At 28.4% G+C, this 11,938-nt stretch overlaps 1 protein-coding gene across 1 annotated transcript; it reads left to right on the forward strand.

The window, feature by feature from the left end:
* Window positions 1-365: 365 nt before the first annotated feature.
* Window positions 366-9,712, forward strand: LOC100165953 (akirin). Its single transcript, XM_001943083.5, has 4 exons — window positions 366-847; window positions 4,967-5,136; window positions 7,485-7,647; window positions 8,545-9,712. Exons 1-4 carry the CDS (start codon window positions 670-672, stop codon window positions 8,553-8,555), a joined length of 522 nt encoding a protein of 173 aa, XP_001943118.1. The 5' UTR covers window positions 366-669; the 3' UTR covers window positions 8,556-9,712.
* The last annotated feature ends 2,226 nt before the right edge of the window (window positions 9,713-11,938 follow it).

Genomic DNA, 11,938 nt, shown 5'->3' on the forward strand with positions numbered 1-11,938 from the left:
ACCGAGTCATCCACGTCCTCCTCAAAATAATATTGTATACATAGATATCTTTGATCACGGCGCTCATCGAGCGAGGTTGATAACCGTGGTTATCATTTTCTGTGATGTGTGATAAAAATAATAAATATGATACGCGCATTCCTGGAGTATAAAAGTACTCTTCCCTGCGGTGGTCGTTTTTATTGCTCTTCCACGAGAGAATATTATGGTCATCAGTAGGTTGGTCACGGTCCCACAGTGTTCGACAACCCTGGCCTACGATGTGTATCGTGATCCGAAGACGAAGGTTTCGGTTGGTAACACCGGACCGAACGAGCTGTTATTTAAATAAGTTTTCACGCCGAACGTCCGATGTACTATTCCGATCTCCGTCATTTCTGTTTCGTGCTTGCTCGACTCGCTCCCGCTCCCGACCGTCCGTACGTATCTCAGTCCGTGCGTGCGTGCGTGAGTGCGTGAGTGTGTGTGTGTACGTACGAGGCTTGCGTCGATCCGTTACCCGTGTGCGATCCGATAGAGAAGCCATTTTGTTCCGTGCACAAAAACACATCGCCGTTTCGGGATTTTTTCACCAACCCATCGCGCCTACAGCCCGTTTTGCCGTCCGGACGAATCGGTTTCTCTGTGTTCTCAGACGTCGTCGGTGTCGCGCGTACGTCGAACAACGCCATGGCTTGCGCTACGCTGAAACGGTCGTTGGATTTCGAACCCCCTATGTGCAGACCGACCAAGAGACAAAGATGCACGCCTATGAGCATATCGCCTTCGAGCTCTCCCCCAAATAGCTCCAGATCCGAATACGTCTCGCCCCATTTCGGTGGCGATGTCGTACCAAAAATCACGGCAGGTAAGGACGATGAATTTTTTTTGTCTCGTAAACGCCGTTTGAATCAGTGATTATTATTACTATTACTACTACTGTTGTCGCGGCGGTGTCGATGGCGACGTCGTTTGCTATAAATAAAAGCGATTGATATTGGTTGGCAGTTGTCGTCCGACCGTCTCGTGTCGCTCGATTTCGTATTTTAATTTTAATCGTTGTAAATACATGGTACCTAGATATAGTTAAACCAATTATACTTGCCAATTATTGATGAATTGGCAGGTATCGTTTTTCAATGCTATTTGCAGGTTTAAATTATTAGATCATTAATAATGTTTTTGTGACATGAGTATTTAGGTAGTCGTTACATCGGGACTACCTATGTATATTATATGATGGTACCTAATGAAATACCTAATACTATAGGTAATCTGCATAATTTGCCTTTGTGTAATGAGCTGCTTATTACGATAAATTAACTAAATTGTTTACTTCATCGTCATTTTAATTGCCATTCGATCGCATATTGTGTTTAAATTATGACACAATGATGTAATTAGTTACCCACTCGTACGACAATTTAGATTTTTATTAAATCAATTAATTATTTTGTTTTTCATACTAGGGGTATTTTATTACATATTAAATAAACTACCTGGGTAGATACTTTAATTTACTTGGCTACTAGACCATATATGTGCATCCACTTTTTTTTATTGAGCAAAATTTAGTTTATTTACCAATTATACCTACAATGGGTAAATTTGACGAGAGTTTAGTGACTGCACCCTGATCAATGTGGATAAACTTAAAATTGTATTTCTTAAAGTTATAAACTATAAATAATCTAGAAACACTAAGTATCTAGGTATGAGGTAACTACTTACCTATCACCATATTTACTATAGAAAATTAATAAAATTGATTTGGCAATTTTCTTTAAAAATTATTTTTTATTAGTGTTTCTAGTATAATTTTCTGTCAGATTATGTTTCTCCTAAAGTTATAAATCACAAATATGAACGAATTAAAAATTTGGTGTTCTATGGCAAAACAGATTAAGTCATGATTTCATATTAATAGCTGGGTGTTCTGGGTTAGTTTTCAACTGTTTATAAATCAAGTAAATTTCATATCTTGCCAACTTAACCCATTAGCGCCCAGCGTTGCCATATGGCAACGTTTATAGGCTCTATTTAAAAAAAAAAGTTTTATTTTAATATGAGTGTATTTATTGAAGTTGTCAACAAAAATTTATTGAACATTTAAAAAAAAAATAATTTGGGCGCTAATGGGTTGATAATGGAGTTTTAAAAAAACGCCATCACTTATATTTATATGATATGGAAATTTAATCAATTTTGGTACTATACCTATTATAAATAAAATATAGGCACCTAAGCAGTAAACACTATATAATACAGTGTAATGTTACACCTCAAATGTGAAATTATCTAACTCATGATAGGTATGAACATTATTATTTCCATTTCTCTATTCACTAACACTCTAAATGTACCTAATTATCTTAATTACGGAAACTAAATTAACTAAATGTGTTTGAGATTTGTTACAAAAACAAAGCACATTGATAAAATTATAATAATTAACTATCTAGCGGTCATTAATAAAAAAATAATAATATTGCAATTATTTTGAAGTTCGTACAGCAACCATTATATCATTCAAGATGCTTTTATAAATAATAATAATTAATAGGTTCAGATTTAATCGAGGATTTAATGCTTGAGTTGACTTAGTTCTTAAAATGTAATACTTAACCAAAAATGCATAGTTGATACCTACAAAAGTTGCTATTAGGTAATGCGATGAAAATAAAATTGTTTAAATAATATTATCTTACCTTTTTTTCTAATATTGGAGGAATAACAGGTTTTATCATAAGAGTCATCATAAAATTATTGATTGTAAATTTTAATTCATGGCTTATCATAGGAATAGCAGTTATAAATTATAATAGTGATTGAATCTACTCTTACTAAGAAATAATATTATGATAAGATAACTACCTTTAAAACGGAAAGATTAAGCCATTCATATTTTTGTCAATTGGTATGTTTATAATATGTTATAAAAATGGTTTTAGACTTACATTTTTATTGGTAAATATAATACTGTAAACTACCTATCTGTATGTAAACCAGTATCTGTAGATTTTAAACTATTGTAATTCTATCATATAAACATGCAGCTACCTAACCATAAAGACCCCTTTAAACGGTCAAGCTCGCTGTCAAGTATTTGACTGTGAGAATGGGACTATAAAATATAAGCTATAATTGTTGAATATTAAAATTAAAAATTGACTTGACATCTCGCTTGACATTTATCATAAATGTTCCTCTATGTTATTCAACATTCAATTTAATGTGATTACTTGATAACAATCACACCTTAATGGTGCACAATATAATTTTTTTATATTGAAAACTGATCTTAGATATGTCGAACCTTCAAAAACATTATTCTCTATATGTGATTTTACACAAACGTGTTTAGTCAATACTTAATTGTTTTTGAGAGTGAAAATAAATATTGTTCTGACATAAGTTGGTAAAATAATCTTATTAATAAATTAACATAATAATGAATGAAGATAACAATATCTATTGTTTACAGTATTCAGAAAATAGATCCTTTATATAATATAGATATTTCGTCTATATATTATGATTTTAAATCACTATTACTCTGTTTGATTACTATGCTTCAAAGGGATCTTAACATAGTTGAATTTTAATTTCATAGGCACAGATAGGGAGGGGGCTTTAAGAGCTAAGCCCCCCCAAATATTTCCTATATGTGTTTTAAGCTTAATATTCAATATTATAAAAGTAGGGTTAAGGCTTTAGCCCCCCCCCCCCCACCAAATTCCAAACGCTATTTCCGCCTATGTTTCATTTACAGAGTGCCTACCTAATTAAGTTTAGAATGCCTTATCTAAATTAAATGTAAACATTTATTTTTCTTCACAAAATTAGAACAAGTTTTCATTAATTTATTACAAATTTCGGGATTTAATAGAATGTTTAAATAAATAAAAGAATAATACTCGAATATTTATACTTTGGTATGTTAGAAGAATCTTAAGATTGACACTAACAATGACCATAGTCCTTAGTATACATGTATAAAATAATATTACGCTGGATTTATTTTCCTTTATTCCGCGCACTACCCAAAACAAACAACTGCACTGACTCACGATAGGTCAATGGGATAAGTACTCATAAGTAATTTGCTTATTAAGGCGTAGGAGTTTTCAGGGGAGGGAGTGCCTAAATAGTAAATACTTAGGTATACTAAAAATAAAACCCATATTTCCTTAAATCATTGAGAAAACCGCTCGCAGTAAATTTAAAAACAAGTTCATATAATGACCATATCCATATTACTAAATCATTTACCACAAGTCTAAATTATGGACTGAGAGTTCATCTGAGACTATTTATGTGCCCCCTAATACAAGACGTGTCTGCCGGCAGGGTATGCAAGCGCACACCCTGTATACCCTGTGCGCACGCCTAAGACAATACTAATTATAAAATTCTTTAACCTACCTATTTCTACATTTCATAGTTCATATGTAGTGTTGCTACAAATTTAATAAATATCTACTACTTATACAGTTTACTTTTGTTAGCTTTTACTTATAGTAGGTGGGTGGGTACCTATTATTTATTTTATATAAGTTTATATGATATTAAATATTTTAATCCTTGAACATTTAAATACAATAATTAAAATTCTAAACCATAGTGGGTTATGTGTTTAGATAATATAACCTGCAGTTGATAAATACTGATTTCCGAAAGCTAAAATTTGCTGAAAATAATTAACTTATATACCTATACTGTATTGAGATTACATGACGGTAACCGATTTTTGTCCGGTGGCAGTCAGATACTTCTTCTCCTAAGTCAACCACCTGATTCGGTATTCAAACAAAGCCCCGGCAACTATCTCGTTCTGAAAACAGTATAAACATTCAAAAACCAAAAGAAAATATCAAGAAAAATCTTTAAATGTTTCATCCCTTAATAATATTCATATTAAGTTGATTAAAACTTATAAACCTAAATTATACAGTAATTATTAATTATGTATTATTATTATTTTTAGAAATGTTGTCTGCTAGTTTAACTGAAGAAGTTCAAAGGATGCGTCGTAAGCGTCAGCTTAACATGGAATTATCAGAGAATCGTAATTTAGATGACAGTTCTTCGGATAGTTCATCTGAGAATACATTTCCTTCATCAGCCAAAGACAAACCGCTCTTCACTTTTCGCCAAGTATTATATTTAATAATTATTAAATTAATAGAAAAAAAAACCGTATTTACTCTGTATACTTAAAATTTACAATAGTTGAAACTTTATGAAACTTGCACAAATGTACATTTTTGTTTTAAAATTAGTTTTTTTGTAGTTATTTCAATTGTTTACTTAAATTTAATTGTATGTGCTAGCTGGTAATGAATACACAACACTGGAACACTAGAAGAGAAGGAACTAAGGATAAGTAGGAATAAAATAGAGACAATTGTGTATAATTGAGGAAGTAATCAAAAAGTTGATGGTACAAAACTATAAAATAATTATAGTTTACATCAGAAATAGGATTATAAGTGTTGAGCTAAAGATATTTTGTGACAGGATACCTTTGAGATTAAAAGGTAGATTTTATAAAGCCAATTATCTTGACATATGGATCGAATGTTGGGCAGTAAACAAAAATACAGAACAGAGGATGAGATAGCTGAGATGATGACGTTTAGATGGATGTGTGAAGTGAAGACTAGAGAGGATATAGGTAATAAGAAAGGAATTTGATAAGAGTAGTGTAGGAAAGGAACCAACTGTAGATAAAATGAGGGATAATAGGTTATGATAATAGGTAACTCGAAGGCATTGAAAATGTCTGTAAAAATGTATGTAGAACAAATGATATAGAAATATAGGGAAATGGACAAGCAAAATAGAGAATCACACTAAAATAGCTGGTATGACAGGTTTCTAGTGACTCACTTTTTTCAGTATAAGGTTATGACATTACGTAGTAGAAAAAATTATAACCCCCCTACGTCATATCTTACGAGGGATGCTATAGTCATAGTGAATACTGAATACCAATAAAAATCTCATTATAATATAATGACATAATGTAGATAATATAAACTTGGTAATAAAATCTATTATTATTATATAGGGTTCAACCAGGGCTCGTAACTTCGTGCATTAAAAAGTTCAAAAATATGCATTTATATGCCCAAACATTTTTTAATTATGCACTCAAAATGTAAAAATCATGTAAAAAAATCATGAGCAAACTTTTAAATAATAAGAAAAATCAATAAATTTTAAAAGTATTTTAGTCCTTTTAATTTTTATATATTTAAGAGTCAATATTGATAAAATAAAATATAAATTTAATACTTGTGAAGTTCAAATAGCTTTGTTATCTTTATAAATCTTAATTAGGCAGTAATTTTTGTCTACACCCATAATATGAATAATGTGTACAGTACCTCACACAAAACACTAAAACGGGAAATTGAACAGACTAACGCATACGGCTCATACGAGTAAACTTATCAGCGACTGGCGAGTGCAAGAAAACTATACTGTACCAATGTACAAAATTATAAATTCTTGTTAGTGAGAAGCTGCACGCGTGTACATGTTCGTTTCGACGACAAACTTTGTATGGTGGAGGATTGTAGTGGTAGCGATTACTTTGTTTCCTCGATACTATGTCAAACGTATAAAATCTAAATAAGTCCTACCAAGATACTAGGTACTCACACATTCACACGATATTAAAAATAAACCAAATCACTATAATTTTATTAACAAAAAATAAATAAGAAACAAGAAACTTTTCAAATATTTGTCTAAAAAATATTTCCATGAAATAATATGCACTAACGACTGTAAAAAGTCGACTATATGCCAAATATGCCTTTACACCCAAAACATGCACTATCAAACTTCATATTATTATTACTATTGTAATGAAACGGATTTGTATCTCAGTTAGCATGTTTTCCTGTGTAGCAAAAAAAACATGCAGATGCATAAACTTACGAGCCCTGGTTATAATAGTTATATTTTATAATAAAACGTTAAAGTTTTCTATTACCTAATTACCTAAGAATTCGTTATTTTATCCTTGAGATGTAACTCGCTTTAACTCACTATTTTGAAAAAAAAAACTTACTATTTTCACTATTTTTAAGTACCATAGCTACTAGAAAGAATAGATAAGAATATTTAAGATATTGCTTAAATATTGGGCAAAACAAAAGAAGATGAAACGTTAATCAAAAATATGTATTACACAATTTAATAAGTTTAGAACTTCTATATGCCATTTATAATTTGTATGTAATACAAACAACATTTCAATAATATAGCATAATAACATTTCAATAATATATAATAATATATTCTCTAAAATGTAAAATTTTAAATAATACTAATTATATACCTACTATCCTATCAAGTGTAATTTATTATGTTACCTATTTCATTAGATTAATAATATTTTATTTATGATTTATAAATTAAATACTGGTTTTTATTTTATAAAAATGTAAATAGGTACTTACTGGCCACGTACTAAATACTATATTTTTTAGGTAGGAATGATCTGTGAACGTATGTTAAATGAGCGTGAAAGTCAATTACGTGAAGAATATGATAAGATTTTAAACATGAAATTATCTGAACAGTATGAAGCTTTTGTTAAGTTCTCCAATGATCAATTGCACAGACGTTTTGAAGCAGCCGAAGATCCAAGTTGTAAGTTATATATTATTTTTTGTGTTTTTCTTTTTTTTTAGTTGATATATTATTAAAATATACTCTTTAAGCTTAAAAAAATGTAAAACTATTACATGCTTCCCTACTAGTATATATTTTCATCATTATTGTTGTCAATAATTATCCGTTATCTTAATATTATAAAGGGTGTAACATGAGGATTTACCCATTGCGATATCTCCTGAGATAATAAATATATCATAAATCTGTTTTTTTTTTTTTTTATTAGACTTACAGAGACAAGTACTACACATATATTATTTTTTTATTTATGAAACAATTTAAAATAGCCATTTTATAGGGTTTATTTTTGTGAACATTTTGACCTTTAACATTTTATTTTCACTAATCATTTTTTTAGTTTATAGGTAAAACGGCAAAAGACCCGTTTTTGTCTGGCGACGAGTCTCTCCCCCCCCCCCCCCTACGGCTAATGTGTATAATCTCACGGGACACCCTGAATACTGTATAGATATTTTTTTATGAGGACATAGTGGTTATGCGTAATCAGGCAACTAGCCAGTGAGATAAATGTGATTCCCTCTCTGCATAGATGGTAATGGCAAAATATTAAAGCTCTCAAATTTGAATACAAATTTTTTAATGATTTAAGGTCTCTACACACAACCCAGCAGTGGCAATCTTTAGCCGGCATCAAAAATTAAACTTTTTAATTATGAACCTCTGATTACCTATTTCAGTTCTAGTCTCAATTTTCATATTTATAGGTTTTAAAATTGATAACTAATAACTTAACTGTACTAAATTTCAAATGTCATGGTATTAGTATTTTGAAATTATATATATTTCTATGATAATATTTGTTTGTTAAGATTTATATTGTGTAGAATAATTGATTTATTTTTATAATTTCAGATTTGTCTTAACTCTACAACAACTCCAAGCGATGGTTTTGAATTTACAACAAAATTTTAGCCGCACTTAATAGACAAAATAATTATTCAGCCTTAAGTCAACAATCGACTGACTAACAATGTTTTTTATGTATTATACATTTTTGTAAACTCGATATTATTAAATTAATTTAAAATATATGAATTTCATGATAATAGTAAAAGAGTAATAATTAATTTAAGTAATCATTAAGCTAAGATTGTTTTGTTTGTTTTATTCATTTTTATATTGCGTAACTAAAAATGTTGGATATTGGCTCAAAATCATATTAAAACTTAAAACTGGCTTAAGATATCTCCTTATTCTATTTAAATTATAATAATGAAAATATATATATATATATACAATTTTGTGACATATTTTCAGTTAAACTATGAAAATTAAAAATTGTAAAAAATGATTTATTTATGTGAACAAATATTTTTTTTTCAAACTCGATATAATGTCTGTTAGTGGCTTAACACTACTTATTATTAGAGCTTGCCATTCTGATTTGTACGACTGAATTTGATGATATTTTAAATATATATATTTCAAAGGTCCCCCAAATTTTATAAGATTAAAAATTTTGGTTACGCCACTTCCAAAGTACTAATGTTTAAGTTATTTTAAAGCGAGTTGTTTGAGCAAGATTAAAGAAACAGTTCACTTTACACTGTAGCTTGTTCATTCAAATGGATCTCGCACTTAATTCTTAAAATATGATAATAATTATTAAATATATATATATATATATATATATTATAAGCAAAGGTGTATATATATATATATAGTTTTTTTTGTAAATGATAAGTAAAAATTATTTTTTCTATTAGGGCAACATGTAAATTATTTTGTTGGGAGAAAATACTTGTATAATTTAGTTTATAATACAAATTAATAATAAAAAAAAATTAATAAAATATCAGACATTAGTTGTATTGTATTTGCATTTTTTTTTTAGACTTAAGAAATATGAATTATGAACTAAATGTTTGTGCTTCTTAGACACATAAGGTCGTTCACAATGTTAACCCGAAATTAGGTTTATACTTAATTCACAGTGTTCTGTGCCCTATATATTATTGTCTAATAATTATTTGAAAATTGTTATATTTTTATGAAAATACAAGCATTTAATCTAAATAACTATTAGTTACCATTTTGATGGAGTTTAAAATGTATTGTGACTTGACAGACATTCTGTAAATAATGTAAAGTTATAATCATCAATTAAATAAGCTGATATGTTATCAGCATACATATTATAATATTATATAATATGACATATTATTGTAGTTTATGGTTACTTTAAATATTTTTTTTTTTAACTAAAATTTTGTATAAAAAAAATGTCTAGAAAACTAAAATATCAATTTTTTTGAAGGATTATTTTACAGAAAAATGAAAATACCTATTTATAAATTGACAACTTATTTTAATTTTGAATCTATTTTTATGGTCAACTTGTTATTTTAAATAATAATTCATTCAATATAGGCATGTTGTGTTATAGTGGTATGACTATGAATTATGATTCAGAAATCAGAGATCAAGATTTATGATACTGTATTTAAATGAATTAAATGTAATTTCAAAACTTTCGATCTTGGTTTAAAAAATTCAACGTGTGGTGTATTGTCGCACTCCATGCCCAAGTGCGAAAAATTGTTTAAATAATTTATTCTATATTTCGGTCCTACAGGTACGTAATATTAACATAAATCTAAGATTTCGTTATTATTTATTTCCGTTTTAAATGTGTTAACGATGAAGATCAGAATATTCAGATTCTCGTCTTCAATCTTCATTGTATTAACCAAGGACTAAGATATAACTATATTCATGATATAGTTTAAAACTTAAGTTTATTATATTATAACTATAACTCTGATGTCACTTTTAAATTTGAATTCATTTATTATCAATAATCATGATTGCTCGTCTTATATTGTTATCCGTATATTATTAAATTGTTCTGTGATATAATCTTAAATCATGGATTATACCAAGGTGTATTGATAAGGTGTCGTCACTCTGAACTCCCTATACGTATAAACTCTTGATTGAAATTTTTACCACAGTTCCTATAGACGCCAGAGCGCGCTTCCTGTCCTATGAAGGCCTAATTTTTCATACTGTTAAATGCAAAATGCTTTAAAACTATGAATTAAAATTTATTTTTTTTGGAGTTAGCATCTAATAATTTTAATTTACATTTGTATTTTTGTTTTAAATATTTTTTATCAAGTAGACATCAATTATAAAATATTATGATGTATAATTTAGTCACTTCTTGGGATATTTGCAACCTAATTTAATTTTTCAATATGTATATAATACATATTATATATATTTAGATATACTACAGTTTAATCTAGGACAGTGCTTCTCATTTTTTTTTTGTCGTGTGATCCCCTAAATTTAATGTAAAACTGTCAAGGCCCCTTAATCAAATCATAAATTATTTTTTCTTAATTATATACAAAAATTATATGTACCTACTATTTCACACAGATAAATTATTAAAATTATAGTAAATTAATGTTTTTAGTATATTTTTTTCTTAAAGCCTAAAGAAAATAGTTTAAATAAAATAGCCATGCCAGTATATAGCCATGCCTCCAGCTTGAGAAGCACTGATATATGATGACCATATAAATCTATCAAGCATTTAGCATAATATATTTTGGTATCCCCAGGATCTCTGTTAATATAATATAATAATATTATATAGGTACAACCAAGTAATAAATGCTTATAAAAAGGACAAAAGGTATTACAAATATAAGCATTTGAATTTTAGATAGCTCATAGGTAATATTATAAATACTAAATTACTAAAATTTTTCCAGTAGATTCCTTGAGTCTGAGTATATTTAATAATTGTTTATAGCACATTTTTTATCTCATAAATTATAGGTATAATATATTATAATAAAGTTTGGCTATATATTAAAATATGTAGTGTTAAAATTATGTACATATTATCTTAGAGAGGCCTTAAGATGGCTCAGAGTGGTCTAAGCCCCCTCTGGCCCTCCCTTTTCATGTCCATGTAATTATGAATTATTATTTGTTAATTATAACACTCTGAAATAATTATGTATGATAATTTAGTGAATTACCAATAGGTAACTCTTACATTTTTCATATATTTTTTTGGAATAGGTAGGAAATTTAAAAATGACAATATTTAATAATATTAATGACTGTATTTGATAAAAAGAAATTATTTAAATACATGCATACAAATAATTTAGATCAAAAAAGTAATTATACAATGAAACATTTTTAATTTTAATCCTTAAATCATAATATATTTTCAATTTTCTATGGCTTTGGTGTACAAAAGCGTTCGTTTTTCGGCCTCTTT

The sequence above is a fragment of the Acyrthosiphon pisum genome, chromosome A1, assembly GCF_005508785.2.
Source record: "Acyrthosiphon pisum isolate AL4f chromosome A1, pea_aphid_22Mar2018_4r6ur, whole genome shotgun sequence".
NCBI classification, from domain to species: Eukaryota; Metazoa; Arthropoda; class Insecta; order Hemiptera; family Aphididae; genus Acyrthosiphon; species Acyrthosiphon pisum.

Excerpts from the sequence above, each read along its gene's own strand:
- LOC100165953 (XM_001943083.5), top strand. The coding sequence starts at position 670 with ATGGCTTGCGCTACGCTGAAACGGTCGTTGGATTTCGAACCCCCTATG. Across the intron at positions 848-4,966 it reads CGTACCAAAAATCACGGCAG|AAATGTTGTCTGCTAGTTTA; the intron begins GTAAGGACGATG and ends TATTATTTTTAG. Across the intron at positions 5,137-7,484 it reads CGCTCTTCACTTTTCGCCAA|GTAGGAATGATCTGTGAACG; the intron begins GTATTATATTTA and ends TATATTTTTTAG.